The 25,381-nt window shown below is 37.4% G+C and overlaps 2 protein-coding genes across 2 annotated transcripts; one reads left to right on the top strand and one right to left on the bottom strand.

The window, feature by feature from the left end:
• Nucleotides 1-5: 5 nt before the first annotated feature.
• Nucleotides 6-17,869, bottom strand: LOC148311642 (protein argonaute-2-like). The gene is made up of 19 exons (XM_088256321.1): nt 17,759-17,869; nt 14,866-16,019; nt 12,777-12,947; nt 12,028-12,119; nt 10,883-10,979; nt 10,622-10,745; nt 10,359-10,495; nt 9,952-10,100; nt 9,621-9,720; nt 8,668-8,772; nt 7,110-7,240; nt 5,966-6,077; nt 4,398-4,559; nt 4,003-4,314; nt 3,515-3,643; nt 3,325-3,431; nt 1,689-1,794; nt 1,005-1,210; nt 6-517 (listed from the first exon to the last, which is right to left on the bottom strand). Exons 1-19 carry the CDS (start codon nt 17,769-17,771, stop codon nt 424-426), a joined length of 3,501 nt encoding a protein of 1,166 aa, XP_088112447.1. The 5' UTR covers nt 17,772-17,869; the 3' UTR covers nt 6-423.
• A 3,171-nt stretch (nt 17,870-21,040) lies between these two features.
• On the top strand, nt 21,041-24,609 carry LOC148311643 (polyphosphatidylinositol phosphatase SYNJ1-like). Its single transcript, XM_088256322.1, has one exon. The coding sequence runs from the start codon at nt 21,243-21,245 to the stop codon at nt 24,420-24,422; it is 3,180 nt and encodes a 1,059-aa protein (XP_088112448.1). The 5' UTR covers nt 21,041-21,242; the 3' UTR covers nt 24,423-24,609.
• The last annotated feature ends 772 nt before the right edge of the window (nt 24,610-25,381 follow it).

Raw genomic sequence — 25,381 nt, forward strand, 5'->3', positions numbered from 1 at the left:
ACAAATTTGTTTAAATAGATTTATTCATGCAATAAAGATAAAAGACCCAAAAATATATACATATTGTAAATATTAAAAATAAAAAGTACATTGTTTCTATAGTATAATAGTTTACATTCTTTCTTCTTCTCGACTTCCTTGAGTGATAATTAAAATCTACTTTTACATCATGAATAAAATGATATACTTAATATATTAGAAGACTTTTATTTTTGTGATGCAGTTTATAAAAGCAATTTAAATGCAGCTTCACAATTTCTGTAAGATGCAAAATATGTATCTTATGCATTATATCCCAATCTGAAGGACAAGGAGGGTATGAACATAAAAAGATAATTGTGCATGATGAATAATGAATTATAAACAATACTAAATATATTATTTTTATGAATAAAACAAAATTAAGATTATTTAAGCACATATTTAAACAAAATACATCGGGTTATCCGTGCGAATCTTCTCCACTACTTCCAGTAGTTTCTGTTGCGACTGGAGGTTGTCCATATTGAGAGTTTTACTGTAATTAAGATATACAAATAAGTGCATTTCATGACATCAAACATATATTCATAAAAAAATAAATAAAAGTAATATATATTGTATATAGAAATTTGCTTGGAGTAGAACCTTTGAGATAAATTTTCCCCGTTTGCTGCTATTTACTCCTACCTAACTAACATCATGCTGATTGTGGAGGACTAGATAGAGAGGATGGAATGCCAAATGATTCTTTGTAAGCATTTTTGCTTTATCCAATTCCAAGTGTCTCCTCACACAAGTAGGTCGATTGTTTCAACTCCTGACCTGTTTACTTTCAAGCATTTGGCTTGCGTGATTATGCCCTATCTTCATCATAGTTCTACATTAAACCATACTCGCATTAGAGAACTGTTTTGCCACTTTTTCCTTTCATACATTCACCCCACGTGGCCAATTGAAACTCATGCTGGCGTTGTCCCGCAGGCGGTGGATTGGGTTCATGCGAGAGTTGGCGGTTAACTCACCCTTCCGTGTAGACCTTGGCGCGGGCGGCGGCGAGGTGCGCATAGTAGGTGGGCGCAGGGTAGGATACGGAGCGGTTGCAGCGCGTGTACATGTGGCACAGATGGAAGGCCAGCTCCTCCACCTCATCTTCGGGCATGTTGGCGTCGTCCCACAGGCAATGGTAGCGGGTGGGACGTGCGGTCCCCTTGATGGACGCGTGAGACAGCTGCAGTACAATTCTCAATATTATATTTGATACATATATGTGCAAGTTATTTTAAGTATTCGATTCTACTGTGGTAAAGTGACATGTTCATGTTTTTAAAATTTTCTTCAAACATCTATTTGAATGATATTGAAAGCTCCAGTAAAATTGTTAATAACAAACTGTGTATATAAAATAGGTGGCGAATAATCAATGAGAGCAAATTATACCTGCCAAATAATATTTTTTAGCACCACTTAATATTGTAAACACTTAACTAGCAAGAATATTGATATTTGTTTGAGAGACTTGTACATAAACTTTTTGGCCGGTTAGAAGTCTCTAGTAAAGCCAGCAGATGACAGGTCCCGTAAATGTCCACCGACTTCCATTTTACCTTCATCTATAATAATTATTGATAACAATCCCTCAGTGGATAAATCCAGTGTTTGTGTTCTTACATAAATTTGGACATTATTATTATCATTTTCAAACTTACCAAATAGAAATCTAACTCCGTCGGATGAGTAATATCTGTATCGATACATGTCCCTACAGGTACATTATAATTTTTATCAGCATCTTTGGAATTTACGGGGAAGAATCTGTAAAATTAAATTTTAGCGCAAATTAAGTTACCATTAAATATTTTTGTTTCCGTGAGAAATATTTAATACATGTTTAATTAACACAATTAAATTAATTGCTCGCAATAATGGTTATTCTCTATTCAGCCAATACATGTAATGAAAATGTAAAGACTAAGTGGAAAATAATTATTTACATCAATAAAACCTCACATAAAATAACCAAAGATTCCCTAATATTATAAAACGACTATTTTATTCTAAAAATAATATGAATAAAAACATTTAATCACAAAATAATTGGTACGACTTCCAGATTCAAAACAATAACCAGGGAACATAAAAAAACAACAGAAATGAAAAAAATAAATAATAATAAATCCATCATTAACCGGATTCACGCGGCTCGCATAACCGTATGTGTTTTCACAAAACATTCCCTGTACGCGGCTGACATAACCGTTTGTGTTTTTACTTTGCTCCAAGTTTCGAACCTCAGTTCAACTTGGAGGGATTTTTTCATGGTGTGGAACTTTGGATAAAATAATACGTCAATCCTTGGCCTTATGACATCTGTTGAAATATCTGACCAATAATTTGTACATCACAAGGATAAATAAAACAACAGATCCCTGATTTTTCTTGCCTGTAATTAGTTCGCGCCATAATCATACCCTATATCTGTCTCACTATCGACGCTACGCATCGCCAGTGGGTAAGAGTGACACACGATGCGTGCTTTGATTTATTTATGTTACAATCTTATTTGTTTATATTACGATATATTTCAAGAATAATGTGACAGAGTGTATTATAGAGTACCAAAAAGGCACAATGAATCCCATTGAACGTTTTTGTTTAAGAAAATAAATAGTTTCTTAACTAAATACATGATAAAAGTAATCATTTAAAAAACGACGAAATACCGCCGCGCACGGGCGTCTCTTAGGAACAAAGTGAACGCGGTTAAAAGGTTAACAGTATGACAATAATTAAAACCTCCCCCCTATTGAAGAAAAATGTCTTACCCCTTCTTCATCCTTCAATGTCCCAAGGACACAACTCTCAAATTTAGACTTAGCTTTACATACGTTGTTTGAAAAAGATACGGAATGCATCGAAAAACGTGTTACAATAGATTTAAGAATGGTATGTATTTACCAAGTGAAATTTAAAAAAAAAGTTGGATGACCTTCTTACACGGTTAGGTACACGGATGTAAAGCCTGAAAGCGGAATAACCGACCTGTATAGATGGACCCGTCCACCTCCGTAGTGTAATGGTCAGCACGCTCCGCTACCGTTCTGGAGGTCCCGGGTTCAATTCCCAGGGGGGTCAAATAAATATAAGTGATTTTTTCACTGTAATGTTTATTCAATATTACCCTGGACTGGTACCTGGAGCGGACGGCTGATCACCTTTCCTTCATGTGTTAACGATCAAGATAACACTGCGTTTATACGACACAGTGCCCTATGCACCATTGGGGTGCGGATAGGGGGTTTATATTATATTATTATATAGATGGATAAATAGAGAACGCATTACCTAGTGTGATGTCGCTTTTGGACAACAAAATAGGTTATTTTGGGTTTAAATCCAGGTTCCAAGTCGGAGCAAGCAGCTCTAAGGGCCATCAGCTCTTCATTTAAGACCTATAAACACATAAAAATATATTTCGATATTCATTCCCAAAAATGCTTAAGTGAAAAATAAATAGAAGTGAAGCGGTATTTACTGTTTCAAACTGGCCTTCGGAAACACCATCTCGGAAAAAAACAATATGAAATGGCTTGTACTTTGTACATTTGTAAAAGAACGAAAGCTGCTCTTTCACCATAGTTCGCAAATCTGTAATAATTTCCACCTGTAATATAAAACCAAAATTTATGCATAAAAGTCATTGTAAATACAGTAAAATCCAAAAAAATGGAAAAAAGAGTGAATAGTAAAATTTATAACCAATATATTATCATCATCATATCAAAATTTAATTATCATAAAAACAACATGGTTTAGCACATTTAGCGGTTATTATATTTGGTTCATGGAAGAAGCTCAAGTGAAGAGTTGAAAAAATAGCATATGTTGACTGTACACGTGCACATACTATTTCTTCAATGACTTTCTTTTAGCCGAGTCTCTGTTGCAGCATTTTCACAAACTCGTTAAAATTCCAATAATCAAAGTAAATTTCCCAAGTGAGTTGATGCGAGTATTTATCACCTTGGGTGGCTGCATCCGCAGGCTGATGTTGTACTTGAAAGCCTTGGGGTCGTGCGAGGCGACCACGGCGGCCAGGCTGGGCTCGCCCATCTGGCCGGGAGTAGGGTGCGTGACATCGGCCCCCATGATCATGCACGGCTGCAAGAGACACCGCGGCCCGCCCTTGTACAGCAGCGAGTGGTTGGTCCCGTCCAGCTTGCTGTTTATCTTCAGCAGCAGCTGCGAGGCCGTGTTGTCGTTCATGCGCATCACCGTCTTCTGCTTCAGGCACTGCGTCACCACTCCGTACTCCAGCTCCGCTATCTGCTTCACCTGTAATCTCACAATCACACATCACGAAGATATTTCTCACAAAGTAATCACTATTTATACTAAGCCCAATTCCAAATACACACCATTGCATAATCGTTGCTGTATTCGGACACAATTGCCATGACCATTTGCACCTTCGTTTTGGCCGCATTACTCATTATACTCTTAAGTTCTCTCGATGCGACATTATCCTTTATAGTAGGAGGTGCTATAGTCATTCCAACTCTAGATCCCATTTTCACGAGCTGAAAATTCATTAATGACAATTTAGCAGAAAGATACACACTAACCTAAAAACATTTATTAATCTCAGTAAAACATATATAAAAATGTTCACAAAACAGAAAATTTTATTATATCCCTTTGGCTACTTGCAAAACATGTAGTTTGCCGTCCAGGCGGACCTCAGTTTAAGGAGTAGACGGCCTACTCGGAATCTGCCGAAAGTCCCCTACCAACTGATCTACTAATGTTTTCACAAACTTTAAGTGACTCAATGCTAGCAAGGACCTTGAGCAACTAGCGGGACAGAATTGTACCTGCGTTAGTACGTATCCCGCCTTTTGATTATTTAAACAACATGACGGTACATAGTGGCGACGTATAGTCGCCAACCGATTTACTGGGGAAATTACCATGTCGACATATTGTCGCCATTCGAGTGCAAAGGGTTAATAGTTGTTATTTTATTGTCAAATATAATTTTAGCCGCCTAATTAGCACAAATGCCCCTCAGTGCGATCGGCGAGTCTTTGTTATTATTTTGTTTGTTTTCGTTTGATAGTATTCGTTCACAGTATTTTGCGCACGGGGTAAAAAGGGCAATAAGAGAGCAACGTTTAGTTGTTAGTTTATGTATTAGTCTTTTGTATACGGTTGCACACATTTAGTTGACTACACTATATTTTGTCGAGCAGAAGATGCTTGAACAATGGTAAACGGTGTTTAGAAATTATAACACATTTTTCCTTGCAATTATTTGTGGTTAAATCTCGGTCTTTCTGGGATAATATGCGCAAAAGTCCTGGTAGCCAAAGGGATATAAAGGATGTATTGATTTGGCGTTCAATTTGTAGAACTCCATTTTAATTTATGTATTAATTTTAAATCAAACACAGATTTTTTAAGTCTACTAAGTTGTATTTTATTAACAAAAACACAAAAAAAATAATATTGTGACAATTGATTCGCCTTGTTAGGGCATGTGCAGCAATAATTATTGCTGCACATGTTACAACTGTCACATAGAATTGTATAGCTACATAAGAACCGTAGTCCATTTGATCTTCACATTCGTTTGATAATGCCCTAACAAGGCGAATCAATTGTCACAATATTAAATTTTTTGTGTTTTTGTCAATAAAATACAACTTAGTAGACTCAAAAAATCTGTGTTTGATTTAAAATTAATACATAAATGGATATAAAGAAATTACGTACATATGTTTATATTCTGATGCACTGCATGCAATCATATTTTTTAAAATTTTTTATTATTTTTCCCAGACCAAATGGAACATGCGTGAAAAGTTTACCATTACACATCTGGAATTTGTTCAATAATAAAGCGCAGCTGCTTGTTGTTTGGCAAACATTTATCGGGTATTGGTGTTGATGTGAATGGTGAAGCGTGGTGAAATATCATACGTACTGTACTTGCTAAGTTGTCTATATCCCTATGACTTGATCTACCCAAATCAATGATCATCCAATTGTTGAGCATCACAGCGGAGCGAAACTTGCGCGCCTGCCACTGCCCATTCCTTCAAAATACAACAAATCAAGTAACAAAATACAATGATTAAACACAATTTCTTTTTTTAAGAGAACCATTAGAGTTGGACCATAAACAAATACAGTAATAATTCAAATAATAATGATTACTATTAAGCCTTAATTAAAAAAATATATATATAATTGGTCCTTGGAACTTAAAATTTCTGCAATTTGAAGTTTAAAAATACTTGAAATAGCAAAAAATATACATTTTGCATTTCTTATGTCGTCAAGAAAAAATATCAATTTATTTATAGCAGTAGCCTACATTTTGAAAATAATCATATTTAAAAAATTTTAGTACCTCCCATTTCAAAATGAACGGAACGACCTTTTTTTAGCAAATTATAAGCTCCTGGCTCCTCAAAAGAATTTTATACTTAATAATAACTATGTGTGGATTTGATTAAAATGTATCCCGCAGCATTTATATGATTTAAAATTTTTCAATGATGGCTTCATCAATAGACATGGAGAATGGGTTAATTGCCTTAGCCATTATTCAATGGAGTGTCACTTAATGGGGATTTAAACAAGAACGATGATTAAGGTACTCCACTGAACCAAGCCAACAATGTCCTTGTGCAAATAGGCATTCTGAGATATGAAATGAAGGCTCTATCGTCTCGAGACACAACAGACCAACCGATAAAAGTGAAGAAGGTAGAACTGAGTCACCTACAAAATGAGTGGGATAATGTTTTAAATGTGCCGAACACTTGAAGTGACAACATTTATAAATTTCAAACCATTCTACTATACAAATATCTAGAATACACAGCCAATCAAGTGCCTTCTTGACACACGGTAGTTACCTTATAATACAAGTTCACAAAAAGTGATTTATGCCTCCATTTCCTATGATCCTAATTCCTAGAAGCGTATCTATCCGATTCCAGTATTGCATTATGCCATTGCATTTCGGGCACATACCTGATACAGGACCAGAGGATTTCGGAGCACTACAATTTTACTATTATCTGAATTTTTGTATTGTATTGGATGGGAAAAATATTTACCAGGGTTCCACTCTTTCCTGGCTGGCATATTCCAATATCGGTGGCTTGATAACCCTCCCGGTCACTTTTTCAAATTCCTCCGATACTTTGAGACCGAATTCTTTTAGAGTCGGATCGATGTTGTACTGCATCTGTTTTGGAAACAAAATAACAATGTGACAAAAAAATATATTAGCATTGGAAATAACAGTAACATTGCATATTTCATCTGAGCTTTTCCCAACATCTCGCTACTGTAATTTACGCCTCCTACTGAAAATTAAAGTTCTCGGGTAAAAACAGTTTATTGAGTAATGGAATCAGTATTATAGGAGACAAATCTCAGAAAGGAATCTTGGTAAAATAGAAACTATTCAGCAAGTTCTAAGTTTAATAAAAATATTGGTTATTGGGAGAAGTACATTAACCACCCTACTCTCGGGTTATTTTCCGAGTTAATTCTGTAGAAAAAAAAACATATTTTTTTTCTACAGAATTTATGAAAACAATGTTTGTTTTATTATACCTGTTTTTTTTTTGTTGTTGCCATAATAGGTGCTTTTAGGACAGAACTGATGTACTTTTTCGTTAGCATGTCCCTCTCTCTGTCTCGCGTTAAATATTTTTGGCACAGGGTTAGCGCAATGGTACAGAAAAAAGACACGTATCACGTACTCTCGCATGTGTAGGGCGGTTAATATGAAAATTCAGCGGTATTGTTTAACATTGTCCTTTCTTCCTTATAATGTAATAATCAAAACAGTAAAAAATAAATACATATAACAGATGCTAATCTAAATACATTATTTCATTAATTGATTCGGCAGTCACTTTGTGGTAAAATCTATCCATTTTTAATTAATGTTTTACTTAGTAAATACCACTATTTCTTAAAATCTACTGTGACACGTGTTTCGATGCATTCCGCATCATACGGTGTTTGAAAATGATGCGGAATGCATCGAAACACGTGTCACAGTAGATTTTAAGAAATAGTGGTATTTACTAAGTAAAACATTAATTAAAAAAAAATGAATACATTATTTTGTAAGATTTTTTTTTAATTATGTTTATTTTTACAATAAATATCTACTACATAAACAAAATTTAATATTTTCTATGGTAACCACACAATCAGAAATTGGATGTCGAATATTAAAATGCTTAAATAACAACAGGTATTAATCTATTATTTTTACAAAGATGAAAAAATAATTTTTATATTGTACATTAGTGTTTAGCTATTCAACTGGCTTTGGCCGTAATTTGTATTATCCTATTATTTTACAAAAATTAATCAACTGTAAGTTTATTTTGAATTCCGGACAATACAAAGGTCTGCAAATTTCTCTGTGAGACCTTTGGCTCAAAAAAGGAAAGAGCATTGATTTGATTTGTTTTTTCCTTTGTCAGGTCTTAGTCAGGTCAGGTCCTCTGAAGTTGTCAGGTCTAATCGCAAAAGTACGTTCTAGCATAAATGTATGTAGTGCATACCTACATTTGTTATCTACATCTGGAATCTCATCGGACCGATATAAATACACATACAAACATTCAAGAATACGGTATTGTAACATACACTTTTTATGGCATCCATAATTTTTCTCTTCCTTTCATCGGCGGGAGCTGCAGATGCTCTGATCATGTTTGAAGTTTGATTACCATCCAATTTACGGACAATTATCTGCAAAATAAATTAAATAAGCAATAACTAGGTGTTTATATACAATTTTTAAAGCATTGTTTCTTAAACACAGATCGTGACCCAGTACCAGACTATGAAATAAAAAACAGTACAGTGCCTGTAAAAACCTCATGAAGTTCTTAATTTCTCAGGTTTTGGTACAATTGAAAGACTCTCTATAATATGAGACACTGATGTTAAATCGGAATTATTGAGGGGCACTTTCTATTCCAGATACATTACTTGCTTCATCTATTGGCTTGATGTTGTGTTTTCAAGGGAATATTTGTGATATCGCTCACTCCTTTCAAGAACGTCATAAATCAAAATACTTGATTTTTCAGGAGAACGTTTTTAAAGATTAAAAATATAATACAATGTTTTAAAAATAAATATCAAGCCACTTACTGAACTTTTTACTGTGCAACAGATCTTTTTAGGTAAAACCTGAAGTTTTTTTTTCCATTTGAAAAATATTTAGTATATTTAAAAAAATAGTTAAAAAATACCTTTTCTTCAAAATGCAAAAACAACACTTTCTGCCATATAGCGGGTAAATATCATGTTAAAAATATGCCTCTTTTGCTGGGATATAGTACATTTTCTGAGCATTCCGAAAACATGCATAACTGAAAATTGTCAATTTTTGATTTATGACGTTCTTGAAAGGAGTGAGCGATATGTCACTTACGTGTAATGTGAAAATATGTTTAACATAGACTATTACATTGCCTGAATAAAGCAAATTGATCAGCATATATCAGGACGGAGTAAGGTAAATGGAAAGATTGCTTTATATCGTTATATGCGTGATGAGAAAGAGGGTAATATTGAATTTGAAGTCTCACCTGTCCTGGTAATACTGTGCAGAGCTCTACGGGGAAACAGATCTTCCGGGAATTGCTGCGGCTCCCTACCCACAAACAGGGGAGATTCGGATACTTTATTCTGTGTGATATACAAACAATATATTACAAATGTTCGGTGGCACTAATATAAAATAGTGGAGTAATAGAAAATGGAGTAAACAAAAAACTGTGGCTGTATTAATAGTTGGCTGAGAAAATTTTTAATGAATACAGTAAGTTTTTTTGTTAAAAAATCAATATTCCATCAAAGTACAAGCGTTCTGGCCAATTGAAATAAAGGGTTGCATCGAGTGAGTAATTAATGGATTACCGATAATTGCGCTCTACTTGGAAGTACTTGGTAACTGTAAACCTTCGGCCATCATCAAGTTCAAAGGTAATGTCTCCAGGGGGTGGCATTACATCATTTACTCTATACGAGCGCCGCGATGCTGCATTTCCAGGAATTGAATATTCCACCTGATTTGGACAGTACACTCTTTATTACACTTCAATTCATATTCTAATCCCCATAGGGCATAGGGCGTGTTGATGAAATGAAGGGAAAACAATTTGAACAACACATATTGACCTGGTAAAACAGTTCAATATTCCGTCCTCAATCTTAAATACAATATGTATAACATTTATTTTTATTCACACATATCCTCAATTTTACAATATTCTATATCATTCCCGTGAATAAAGGGTTTAACTGTTGTGTATAAAAACCTGTACCTTTAATGTTTTGAGGAATTTTTTTAATTCTGATATAGTGTTTGAATCTAGGGGTCTTCCATCATTAATATTATTCCTGGTCAGATCACGGATGAGCTCCACCACATTCTGTCTTTTTGGGAAACCTTTGTGGGCAACTAAAAAAACAAAATACATGAGATATTTGGATACTGCAATATAGTTATTTTTTCTTTTTCCGAGGTCACTGTAACTAAGCTAAAACTGTATTAAATAAGCAAATATATGTTGGTCGGTATACTAACTGTCTACGTTGATATAAGGTTTCCATCCAAGGATAGCACTTTGGAAGATTCCGTACCACATCTCTTGACCTCCACCGAGTTGTACGATTGTACCGCTTGGTTGGCGGAAGAATGAGCGACCAACCTGTACAAGATAACACTTTGTTATGGCTCACATCGTAAATAATGAAATACGACCTATTGCATATTTTACGTGACTATTTTTGTAATAGTTTTAGGATAGTAAAGTATGTTATTCTTAAAAAAATAATTGTTTTAAACCTTCACAAAACGCAGCAGTGGAGCGTATCTCAGGACAACATCTAGGCACGAAATGGCCGCCTGGGGAGCATCCTGTGAACTTCCGTGTACCATGTATCTACGACATAAAAACAATTAATGTATGAAGAAACCTAATATCTACAGTATCACAATGGAGGTTGAGCCAAAGAAATTCCACAAGTACCCTCTATACTTTCCAACCTATCAATAGTCTAAGCAGTGTATCGTAATATTAATAGGAAATTTTCATCTACATAAAATGCTGCGATAAAGAATGCATAATCTAAGCTCAGAAATGCCAATTGGCACGCGGTATCCAGGAAAAAAACACCGTCATATTAAAATTAGTCATGAAAATCTCGGAGATTATAAAAAAAAATATTTTAATGATAATAGGGTGCAAATAACATATAATCAACACATAAATAAATATTGTGGAAAGCTTAAAAAAAAATATCATAGCGGTCTCAAAAGTCGAATTCAGTCTAAAGCTACAATAAAAATGACACAAAATTGTAGATATTTTAAATTACCAAATCAATGCGGAGAATAAAAAAATATATAATAAAAAACATACAACTAACTACACATTTTTATAAAACGATATGGATTATGAGGATTATTGATTTATTTTTCATTTAAAATTTATTTTTCTTCTGATCCTTATCTACACCCAATGGCGCATTGCATCATATAGAAGCAGTGTTATCGTAATTGCTAAATACATGAAGGAAAGGTGATCATCCCTGAGCTTCAGGTACTAGTTCAGAATAATATTAAATAAATACAAGAGTGAAATATGACATACATTTATTTTGACCCCCCTGGGAATCGAACCCGGGACCTCCAACACTAAAGCCAAACACGCTGAACACTACACTATGGAGGAGGTAATTTTACTTTGTAAATACCACTATTTCTTAAAATAATTTTTAAGAAATAGGGATAATTACCAAGTAAAATTAAAATTTACAATGGATAGATAGAACCATAAACTGACTCCCGAATCAATTGATTAAATTATGTTTGTTTATAATTTATATTTGTAGCACTAACTTTGTGATTTTCCATTTTATAATTAAAATGTAAATAGTGATTTTAAAACAAAGTTACATTTTAATTATATATATTATATGTTTATTTACTTTGATAAAGAAGAGAAATCAATGTTTGCCGCCCACTTCACAGTAACTTCAAACTGCAATGGTTTAGCGGCTCCATCCTCAAACATTTCGATCTGAAAAATTCCATATGTCGGTGGTTATTTACAATGGTTCAAAGATTTTTATAAATTACAGCAGGACCTCTAAAATCCGAACATTGTTTTTTTTTATTTATTTATTTATTTTTTTATAACCAAAGATGTATTGAGAAATTTTAAATGTATTAATTCAACTTCAAAATCAAATGTTTTAGTTCTTAGAGATTTATTCAATGACAAATAAAAAGCTTTGTCTCGTAATGTACAGGAATATCCACTCGGTCAGCCCATTTTAGGCAAGTATTTAAGGCAGACACCGTGCTACTGCTTCAGTGTCAAATATTTCTTCACTTTCACCGTCACACTGTTGTGGTACTTGCCTTATTATTTCATTGTCACTTCCATTTTTAAGGAGCGCGGGAGGGATGAGTAGGCGTTCGGATTACAGATGTGTTTGGATTAACAGGGATTCGGATTATAATGGTCCTGCTGTATTACAATTCGACAAACTATCTATAATTTCTTTCTTAACTTTTGACTGAATTAAATTACTATACTCTTTGACAATTAGAATTTGCACCATTTAGTTCTACCTGTAAAGGGGGTCGGAAGACAAAGTTTGTCTGGTTTTAACTCCAAAAATATTTCTAGTATGGTGTAAGTATGCACTTTTTTTATAAAGATGGCACTCACCGTTCTTGTTACAAAACCCGATGGTATTGGAAGAGGTCCACAACTATATAAATTCTTCTGGCCGTCAAAAGCAGGGAATCTTCCAGGGAAAACCAAGGTGATAAATTTGCTCATTACATGCACAAGCATTCCCTTGGGCTTATCTGGTACGATGGACACATCATAGTGCATCTGAAAAATAAAACAGATACACCACATTACTTTTTATTTATAAATATATATATATACAGTAAACCCTCTACATATAATGTTCACTCATTCAGGGTTTTCTCCTATAATGTTTACGGCAGTTTTTCCTATAAAGGTGGTCCCCGTATAACGCAGTAGGCGCATGTGCCTTGACCTTGAGAGTCATGTTCAGCGGAACTTACATTGGAGACTCGTCGGTACATCGCTGCTGTATCCCAGGGATATTCACACAATACGGTAAGTAAATATTTTCTTCTTGGAATAAATTATGATCAAGTAGATCGATACACATTTATTTTAATTAAAACTGAACTTGTAAAAGTGTGTTCTACAATTTATTAACATTGTATGCCATTGTTTGATAAATATTTTGTCCCTATCACTTTTGGGCGAGCTATTATTATTAATAGTATTAACTAGCACCAACAAGGTACCAAGTGGTCATAAACAATGATATAAAATAATGCATATTTAAATAAACAAAGAAAACTAAAAAACGGCCAACTGATTACAATCCTAATGCTGACTATGCCAGTTTTGGGGTGTGGTCAACCTTAGGGTGAAGACTGACCGGAGCATTTCGTCGTAACATAACGTCGTAACATCGCGCGCGGCGAGCATGTTATGTTATGTCGTTCCGGCATTGCTGACTGACCGCGATCAGTGCTCGTTTGTGGTCTTGCGCTCAGTGTTGCCATATGTCACACCAAAAAATCTGAATTACAGTCTAGAAATCTGTATTAAATTTGTATAGAATTAATAACTCAAAATCGGTATGAATCTTTGCAACTTTGCATTCGTAGTTAAAATGTCGGACGACGAAGACGTGATTCTTGGTTCTGTGATTTTAATAAATTACAGCTTACTCAGATGAAGAAAATAAAAAGATTCCCCGCAATTTGGGGAATTTCCCACAGATTGGCAACCTTGGTAATGACCTAAAATTGCATCCGACTTCAGATGGAGCATTCGGAACGAGCAGCGAGCAGCTCGGCTCGGTGTACTTACTGCCTGAATGCTCGCATCGTAACATGTTACGTTACGACGAAATGCTCCGGTCAGTCTTCACCCTTACTTACAAGTACGTAACGTAAATACATACGTTTTACTTTACTATAACATTACAATACACTAACATCGCAACTGGTCAAACGTTCGCGCGGTAGAAGTCATACGCATTATCTCTCGATGTAGATAATACTTATTAACAACAAATAAAAGGTATTTTCCCTTGAAGCAAGATATAATAATAATGATAAATAAGTAAAGCAGACGTCAACTCAAATATTGACCAATGAAACAGAAATATGTAAAGCCCTATATTATAAAATTGATGAATGCCGGCAAAAGTTATTTTTGACAATAAAGAAAATTGTAATACAGCTGATAATCAGAATAATGAAAAAACTGTGCAACCGTTATTGAAAAACGTCTCAATCGCACGTGATGTTAGATGATACTATGCTTGGTTACACAATTTAAGATGGTAGGTTTTTTTTTGCTTTCGACAACTTTCGTTTGATTTTTAATATGAATTTCATTTTAAAATAATATGCATATTTTTGAGAAATAAAACATATTGCCAGAATAGTTTTTATAACATTTATTCATCAATGCTAAACCACTTTGTAAAATAAACTAGTAAACTGTTACGTTGAACTTCCCCGCCCGAAAATTTTGGAAAAATTGAATCGTCACGCGAGTGAAGTCATTTGCGCAGGTTAAAATGTAAAAATACAATTTAAAAATATTAACTCCCGACAATGTGGTACCTATATCAACATTATAGAGGGGTTTGCTGTGTATGTTTGCTATATATATATATATATATATATATATGTATGTATGTAGGTAGGAGTGCATGATTATTTGTCGATTCCATTTAGTAAAAAATACTTACACCATTTTGTTTAGCGCCTATAATAAGGGGCAAATAGTTGGTTTCTACAATGATTTTTCTGCCCTCTTTCTTTCCAGCATTTTGGGGCTTTCGCTTAGGCACTCTCAATTCTTGAGAACATTCTCTGCCTACAGAACGGTGGTCTCCCGATGCCGGTGTCACGGGAAGAATCTGAGAACTCGATGACGCACCTTGCACGGCAGGAATCGCTTGTGCCGAAGGCTGGGCTTTTCTCCCTTTACCTCTTGTCTGGGATACGAATGGCTCCTCTGGAGTCGGTTCAACTTTTAAAGTGAGCTGCTTCATTGACTCGGCAGCGGTATCAACTGATGGGTCAATTACTTTTTTACCCCATACAGTCTTAGTAGGTTGCGCTGTTGGAGTAGGTGCAGACTGCATAGCTGGTGGAACTTGAGCTGGTGCACTTTGGCCTGGTAGAGGTTGGACTGGTGCAGTTTGGGGTGGTCGAGATTGGACTGGTGCAGTTTGAGGTGGCCGAAATTGGACTGGTGCAGCTTGGGGCGGTCGAGATTGGATTGGTGCAGTTTGGAGCGGTCGAGATTGGATTGGTGCAGTTTGGGGCGGTCGAGATTGGATTGGTGCAGTTTGGGGCGGTTGAAACTGAAGTGATGCAGTTTGGGTCGGTAGAGGTTGGAGTGGTGCAGTTTGGGGCGGTGGACTCCATACTGGCTTAGGTTGGGTTGGTGGAGTTTGAACCGGCGGGGGTTTCTGAATTTGAGCATCCTGAGCACTCGAACCAACTTGTGCAAGGTTTGATTTCTTGAACTTGTTTTTTTTTTTTCGAATAACCTGTGATGAACCTTGCGATTCTAGAGCTGATTGCTGCGGTTGAGGGGACAGCACTTGCTGGGGGGCTGAATATTGTTGGGGGACTGGGGCTTGTTGAGGAGCTGGCACAGCTTCTACCATAGGTGGGGCTCGTTGAGGTGGGGCTTGTTGAGGAGATGGGGCTTGTTGAGGAGGTGGGGCTTGTTGAGGAGGTGGGGCTTGTTGAGGAGGTGGGGCTTGTTGAGGAGGTGGGGCTTGTTGAGGTGAGGCTTGTTGAGGAGGCGGGTCCTGTTGAGCGGGCACAGCTTCAGGGACAGATGGGGCTTCTTGGGAGGCTTGAGCTCGATCTCTGGCATGTTTTTTAGCTAGAAAAAAAAGTTAAATATGTGATTGTGACAAAAATAGTGACTTGGTGGTTGCATTAGGCAGCAAGGAGGAAATGTGTACATATATATATATATATATATATATATATTGTTTACAGTCAAACTCGGTTATTATGAGCAAGGTTAAAGCAAGATTTCAAATATAACGATGAAACATTCGTTGAAATTTTAATTTCTGGTTTTCTCCATACATTTATTCACGGTTATAACGAGCAACTTCTTGGCTATAATAATAATAAAACCCTTATCCGCACCCCAATGGTGCATAGGGCACTGCGTCATATAAACGCAGTGTTATCTTGACCGTTTACACATGAAGGAAAGGTGATCAGCCCTCCGCTTCAAGTACCAGTCCAGGGTAATATTGAATAAATATTACAGTGAAAAAATCACTCATATTTATTCTTACCCCTCCTGGGAATCGAACCCGGGTCCTCCAGAACGGACTCGGCTATAGCGAGCAAAAAGATATCATCTTTTTTAAAATGTTGTAAATATTTTAAAACATTTTCGACCTTAAGCAATAAAATGCAAGACATGTATATTAGCAAGGACGCTGAATCCTATCGCCAGAAGCCAGGATGGACTGGAGTGTAGTATTAATTACATGATGTTGACTATTTATATGTTTATTGAGAAACAAACAATTCAGCAGTCAATACTCATGTGTTCCAAATCAGTTATGTCGTGAAGTTACATCGCGTCTCTTGTGAATTATTAATGCTTGATTCAGGGTAGACTACCCTTATATAGCTGCTGATAAGCAAAGCGGTTATGTTCATGTATTATGATATTAGAAATATCAAATGGCAAGCCCCTTGATAGGATTTTAAGGGCTGGTAAAGTTGTGAAGGGCAGATGGCAGGGCCATTACAGTATGTTACATCCTAAGTTCTGTTACAGATTTGTCTTTACAAAATGTTTTATCAACAGTGAAATCAAGGTTCCTAACTATGCATATACGTCCGTGAAGTTTTGGTTCTACTGTTTTATTTCACCTTTTTTCCAGATAGTATTAGATTTTGACCATTTTATTTAATGTTTCCAAAGATGGTATCGGTTTAGGTTTGAACCCCTTGAAGCCTTAAGTTCTCCAGAGCTGGGATTCTATATAGGAGTTGATGTTTTAACTATGAAAAGACTGATGGATAGCAGGTTTAAAGATAAAATTCTTAAGGTAAAATTAAAGTTATCCACACTACTTAATCAAAACATTAACTTCTGTATGTTATCCTCAGGGCACGCTAAGGCTTGAAAGGTGTTGGGGTTGTGCCCCGGACCCACTATGTAAAGTTATCCACACTACTTAATCAAAACATTAACTTCTGTATGTTATCCTCAGGGCACGCTAAGGCTTGAAAGGTGTTGGGGTTGTGCCCCAAACCCACTATGCCACTGGTGTTTTTGCATTATTGGCGATAAGCAGTAAAAACTGTACATACGCAGAATTAGAATGGGAACAATAGAATAACATTACGGTTATGCCTACATACTTTTTCCAATTAGGTATTTTGTTTATTTCACCTTAAAATAAATCAAATGTACAACACATTAAATACGACAATTTTGTGCTGTACCAAAAAAAAACCTCTGCAAATATTTCACAACAATACAAAACATTGAATCATACACAATACTGTTTATATTACAATATGCTTCGAAAAAACATAAAGATATGTAAAAACAAATGTCGTGCATTAAACAGATACTGAACTTACATTTTCGTGGCATATTTGATTATTTGTACTGAGATATTCGAGATTTATTTGGCGATACGGTCACGTCCAATATTTAGCGACTTTGACGTAGAATGTCGTGAAACCACAGACAAATATTATATTGGATTATATACATCTGATCACAGACAACAAATATCCTAATGATACAGACGATTGACTCCTCCCAAAACCCATAGGCTGATGTGACTTCGCTCACGGCTAGAAGTGGAAACTCGGCGTCAAAATATGAAAACCGGCGGCTGAAATTAAAATTATTAAGTGAAAATATATTCAAATTCAAATTTGCTGTGTGAGTTACTTAGACGACGATAAAAAACGTTACAAAAAGGTATTATATCGCCAAATTCTATTAATTTTTTCACAAACTTTAAAAAATATCTAGACTATGACTACTCACGCCTCAAACACGAAATTTACAATTTCACGTTTGAGGCGTTCAGATATTCAGTAATGATTTTTAACTCCCCCGCCACGTACATTTAAGCTATTTTACGTTTTCTTCACTCAGCTTATCGGCCTCATATTTTCGTTTATATTCTATATGCCTACCATAATTTTTGAATATTTTTATAGGTCAATGATTTTCCTAGCTTTATGCCTTTTTCGTATATTGTCTATTATAATTCAAAAAATGTAAATATTTCGACATTATCTCTTCTGCAGTTGTTATTTTGAGTTATGCAAAATAATAGCGAATCTACGCGTCGTCGCTAGTAATTGCGCATGCGCAAAATTCAAGCGGGTTTTCTTTCAAAACCATTTATTCCGGTATTCCCATGATGTGTAAGTGAGTCGTTAAGTGGTGGGGGTATGAGAATAAACATGAAGTACACAATACATTATATTGTATGTATACGCCTAACCTAACCTAACCATCACGCCACTTCGCCGCAGGGGTAGGTAGAGAGAATAGAACGCCACACCACTTTGTCTTTGCAAACATTCTTCACCTTTTCCACATTCATGCATCTTCTCATACATACCTACAAGGAATGTAACATATTTTTGTTAAAAGTTATTTTACCTCTAGTTTTTATTTTTATTTTTAAATTACGAATTAATTAAGATGGTAGTAGTAGTAGTATATATATATATATATATATATATATATATATATATATATATATATATATATATATATATATATATATATATATATATACATATATATATATATATACAGTATATATATATATATATATATATATATATATATATATATATATATATATATATATATATATATATATATATATATATATAAAAGTTATTTTACCTCTAGTTTTTATTTTTATTTTTAAATTACGAATTAATTAAGATGGTAGTAGAAGTAGTAGTACTTATATATATATATATATATATATATATATATATATATATATATATATATATATATACATATATTTATACATATATATATATATATATATATATATATATATATATATATATATATATATATATATATATATATATATATATATATATATATATATATATATATATATATATATATATATATATATATATATATATATATGAAATATGTATATATATATATACATGTTTCATGTTAAGAAAATTTAGAAAGACAAAAAAATTTAAATTCAGATAAAACTTTAATTAATAACATACTGTTTCAAAATACGTCGCCATTATTATCTATATTTCCTTTTACAAAAAATCCCGTTCCTTAACCCACCCTACCTTATAATTATTACCCTATCAACCTCTATATATACCTTCCCCTAAATATTTTTTGCTCGTTAGTTTTAATTTTCACCTGTAGATGAAAACATCTGTAAGTATTTGAAACCTGCCCTGTATAATAAAAATAAAACTCTTTAAGTGGTTTATTTCTAGTGTTTAATTTTTAAAAAAGTGTTTTATTATTTACACAAATATTTCAATTTCATACTATTTCTGTGACCCTAAGCAGCTCATTATTAAAAATAGGTATCAAATTGTGGTATAGTGGGTTCGAACCGAGAAACTCCGACTTAAGAGTCCGCGACACTAACCACGGGACAACCCTACACTAAATCCCAAATATAAAGATCTGGATCAGCGCTAACAATGCCAAGCGCCCAGTTTATCATCTCTGAGAATACAGAATCAACAGATGTCTTTGCCGTTACCCAGGTTAGTGCCAGTTGCTGTACTGCTGTCATCCTTGTTCTCCCCATCAACATGCAGTGCACTAACCACAGTACCACAAAACGACCCATTTAAAAAAAAAAATGAACGTGTCAATCCACAAAGTAATGCCCAATCAATAAATGACGAATGCACAAAGTTAATGCCGAATAAATAATACTTATATAACAGTAAAGTGGGGTAAGGGTCGAGAGTTTCAAGTACTTGGGAGTGTACGCGACTGAAAATGGCAGCCTTCAAAAGGAACTGGGAGTGCGATTAGGACTCGCTGGGTCCGCATTCAACAGTATGAAGGCTGTCTGGAGATCGGATTTATACTCGGTGAAAACCAAATGCCGCCTATACAATGCCTGCATTGCTCCTGTTCTCTTATACGGCTGTGAAACATGGCACCTTACAAGGGCCCAAAGCAGCCGTGTACTAAGCTTTGAGAACAGGTGTTTGCGGAGAATCTTAGGCGTGCGGTGGTTTGACTTTGTGAGGAATGAAGAGATAAGGTGTAGGACGCAGCAAATCTTGGTCACAACTGTCGTCAAAAAAAGGCGATTCAGTTGGCTTGGCCACGTACTCCGCATGCCTCCTGAGAGCCTTAATCAAGCTTGCCTCTTTTACAAGGCATCAGGTTCGCGCCGCCCAGGACGACCATTGCTGACAATTCGTCGGCAGTTCTCGTCAGAACTTCGCGACGCGGATCTGACTTGGGAGGATGCAAGGGAGCTGGCAGCCGACAGAAAAGCCTGGAGACAGTTTGTGGACTCCATATGCTCCACCTAGGGAGCGGATATGGTTATTATTATTATTAAAGTGGGGTATTATTATTATTATTATTATAATCGATATGAGTCGAACAACAATTTTGGGAGTCACGAGCGTCTTCTTCTTCTTCTTATTTTTAATGGCTTTTCACCCATTTAGGGTGTTATAGCCAGTGTCGAGTTATTGTCAAGAGCGTCGGGATAGTAATCCTGGCACTTTTCAGGATACCCTGGATCTGCTTATTGATTCACCGATTTTTTTCCTTACCTACCCAAATTTTCGCCTCTACCTACATATTTTTGGCCTTTCAGTTGGTAAAGCTGATCGTGTGCATCGATCTGTCAAACTGAATGTGTCAAAATCAGTTTTGTACGTAGCGCTGTGAAATTCTTCGCTTTCCGTCATTCTACACTTTATCCCGTAATTGGAAACTCTCAATTTTAAATGAAATTAGTACGGGAATACCAAGGGAGCGAGAATCGATCTCTCAGACTCGCCTCTTGATTGAGTTATCAAGTGTCTGAAGGAATTAAGGGTTTGTACTGTCATTATGGCCATGTCAAAAGGTTTCAAAGTGTTAGAAAAGTCCGCGCCGCCCAATCCTCACAGCATTCTGTTGGAGCATAGAAATAAAGATGAAACACTCATGTTCGAATCGCAGGCGGTCGTCGTGCTCACGGCTCAAGAGGCGGAAAGCATGAAAAAGAACTACACGAAGATCGCTGATGCATATGGATGCCTCGGAGTGTTACAATTGAACGCCGGAGACAACACTCTGTTGTACCTCGTGCTGGTGACCGGTTGCTGTTCCATCGGGAAGGTGGGCGAGCTGGAGATATTCCGCATCACGCAGACTCAGTTCTGTCCGTTGTATTACCAGTCGCAGAATGAAGACAGGGTTTCGGAGGTAAGGAAGCTCTTGAATTCCGGAACATTCTACTTCTCCTGGGCTGGGGGGTCTGGAGGAGCTCAGCCGCTACTAGATTTAACTCTCTGCGCGCAACGCAGAACTATAACGGCCACAACTGACAATAGATTTTTCTGGAATCGAACATTGTTTATTCACCTGATGAGATTCGGAGTGCAATGTGACGGCTGGCTGCTGAAAGCGATGTGCGGCTCGGTGGAGATCCGCACGGTGTACGTGGGACCGCGCCAAGCGCGCGTGGTGCTGGTGTCCCGCCTCAGCTGCGAGCGCGCGGGCACTCGCTTCAATGTGCGCGGCTCCAACGACGAGGGCAACGTCGCCAACTTTGTGGAGACCGAGCAGGCCATATTTCTGGATAACGACGTGACTTCCAACATCCAGACTCGCGGGTCAGTTCCCATCTTCTGGGAGCAGCCGGGAATCCAAGTGGGTTCTCACAAAGTGAAGATGTCGCGGAGTTTCGGAGCGTCGCAGTGTGCATTCGAGAGGCACTTTGACCAAATGAAGGCAAACTACGGCTCCGTAACTATCGTAAACTTGTTGGGATCGAGTCTTATCGGAGGCAGCGAGGGAGAGGCGGTGCTCAGTAACGCTTTCCAGAAACATTTGGCGCAATCTCCTCATAAGGATATAAATCAGCTCATCTTCGATTACCACCAGGAAGCTCGCGCCGGGATTCCTAATGCCCTTTCCAAGTTTAAGACAGTTGCGGATGTGTACATCGGTCAGGTAGGTCTGTTTTTCAGCCAGAATGGAAGTGTCCAGCGGAAACAGAAAGGAACCATAAGAACCAATTGCTTGGACTGTCTGGATAGAACTAATTGCGTACAAACTTTCATCGGACTGGAAGTGCTAAATGAACAACTCGCTCTTCTAGAAATTGACGATAAGAAACAAATAGTTGCTCGTTTTGAAGAAGTATTCAGGCAAATGTGGATAAATAATGGTAACGAAATAAGCAAGATTTATGCGGGGACCGGCGCCATTCAAGGCGGTTCCAAGATAATCGACGGAGCACGGTCGGCTGCGAGGACTATTCAGAATAATTTGCTGGACAACTCCAAACAGGAAGCCATCGATATTCTTCTGCTCGGATCCACCCTGAACACTGAACTTGCCGATAGAACCAGAATTCTGTTACCGACAAATATGCTTCACATATCTACTCCCATCCTTCGAGAAATGTGTCGGAGATACTGCGAATACGTCACCCCCACCAAAATAAGAATAACTATAGGAACATATAATGTGAACGGGGGAAAACATTTTAGAAGCGTCGCATATAAAAATGTTTCTTTGGCTGATTGGCTCCTAGATTCCCCGCAAACATCTCTGGTTGCAACGGCGGACATCAATGATACTCCTACAGATATCTTTGCAGTCGGTTTTGAAGAAATTGTGGACCTCAATGCTGGAAATATCGTCGCTGCCAGTTCGGAAAATGCCAAGATTTGGGCCGAAGAACTGGAGCGGGTTCTATCTCGGGATAGGCCGTACGTTCTGCTGTGCAGCCAACAGCTGGTGGGAGTGTGTCTGTACGTGTTCGTGCGACCCGAGCTGACTCCGTACATCCGGGACGTGGCAGCCGACTGCGTAAAGACAGGCCTCGGGGGGGCCACCGGTAATAAGGGCGGAGCCGCCATCCGCATGGTTCTTCACGGCACTTCGCTCTGTTTCGTGTGCGCTCATTTTGCAGCCGGGCAGTCTCAAGTCACCGAGAGAAATGCGGACTATTCCGAAATCACTAGAAAGATCGCATTTCCCATGGGCCGGACCCTCAATTCTCACGACTACGTATTCTGGTGCGGCGATTTCAACTACAGAGTAGACATGGACAAGGAAGAGATCAAAGATCTAGTCAGGGAGAACAATCTAGGGCCCATTCTAGAAAACGACCAGCTCAATAAGCAGAAGCTCGCCGGTAACGTGTTCAAAAATTGTTTCGAGGGCGAGATAACGTTCCCCCCCACCTACAAATACGACGTATTCAGCGAAGAGTACGACACCAGTGACAAGTGTCGCGCTCCCGCTTGGACCGACCGCATTCTGTGGAAGAGCCGGCGAGCGAGCACAGAGCCGGATGCCGTGTCGGCAGCGGGGGCCGGACGTCTGCTGCACTACGGGCGCGCGGAGCTCAAGCAGAGCGACCACCGCCCCGTGGTGGCCATCCTGGAGGCCGAGGTGAGCGAGCTGGACCTCGCGGCTCGGCGCCGGGTCTTCGCTCAGGTGCTCCGCGACACGGGGCCGCCCGACGCCGCCGTGGTGCTGCAGCCGCAACGTCAACTCGCTCCCGACGAGCCGGGAGTCTTCAATGAGGACTTGATGGAGTCATTGCTCAAGAACCTCAACTCTTTCGGTGAAATTACTCTCGTTCGATTTGCCGATTCTTCGACCGAGAATACGCTTTGGATCACGTTTCGCGAGGGGCAGAGCGCTCTGCAAGCGGCGAGGAGCGGGGAGTTGACTATCGGCTCGGAGGTTTTGTCGGTGTCTCTCAAGACGCCGGACTGGTGGGAGATCACAGAGAAGGAGATTGCGCTGTGCAGCAATAATACGGTTCCCTTGCATCGCGAGTCGGGCCCGCCGTTGCCCGCGCGCGCACCCCCCTCGCCCGCGCGCGCCCCGCCCCCGCGCCCGGCGCCCCCTCCGCCCGCCACTGTGTCCCCTCCCCCCGCTGCCGTTTCTCCGCCCCCGCGACCCGCGCCGCCACCTGCCGCACCGCCCTCTGCGCCGCCCCCTCCTCCTCCCGTGCCCTCCAGACAAGCTCAGCCCCCTCCTCTTCCGGCTCGTCCCCGACCTTAAATATCTCTCATTTGAAATTTATAATTTTGTTTTTGACTTACTTTATAATATGCCTAACATCCCGTTACATTTGTATCCATACCTATGTTGCGTACGAATACAGATTCAAAATCTGAATAAATTTGATAAAAACCTATAGTTCATTGCTATGTTTATTGATAGGGATGTCTTACTACAAAAAAATAAAGCAAATTAAAGTACAGTAGTTCGATTTGCTGGGATTGCTTTAACTTGGAAGCAGTTTAACTAGGATATATAAGGTGATTATTATTATTTTTTATAAATGTCTTTTCATAATGAAATATCAAACGATACTGAACAAAACTACCATGACAGTTCAACACGACTCAAGAGTGATCTGTCAGTTGAATAAAAGTCTATTTAAAAAAGGTCATAATGAATCACCTGTATAAAAATAAATCCAAACACACCAGTTTTTATAAGTCCAAAATGGAGAAATCAGAAGTAAGAAGATTCTGCTGGACGCTTGTATCCATCGCAATGTGAAACAACAAAACGCAAAAGACAATTGTTTTATGTTAAAACAACTGTTCGCTATGTCATGTATTGCATTTATATTAGCTGGTCATGTAATATGGCTAAAGCCTTTGGGATTTGTGAATATGTGGTCTCTGACCTTTCATAACAAGTGATAAATTTTTAGTCAAGTTTTACATGTGTTTTGTTTCACAGTCTATTACATGTTTATGGATATTATAAATATTTTTGCTGAGTCGTTGTTTTTTTCATAACCGTGACTCCTTAGAAACAGCATTTCATATGAATATAGATTCTTCACAGTCACTGATGCTAACAGAATATATGTGAATGTCTTCACCAAAAAGTTACATTTCCAATATTGTACAAAAAAAACCCTTTAAATGCAAATCTGTTATGTTTACGATTTTCTATCGAAATCTTAATTAAAGTTGCGACAAAACGTGACCAATCCTGTGTTA

This window comes from Brachycentrus maculatus, unplaced genomic scaffold (assembly GCF_059751285.1).
Source record: "Brachycentrus maculatus isolate JH-2025_06_01 unplaced genomic scaffold, ASM5975128v1 h1tg000060l, whole genome shotgun sequence".
Classification (NCBI taxonomy): Eukaryota; Metazoa; Arthropoda; class Insecta; order Trichoptera; family Brachycentridae; genus Brachycentrus; species Brachycentrus maculatus.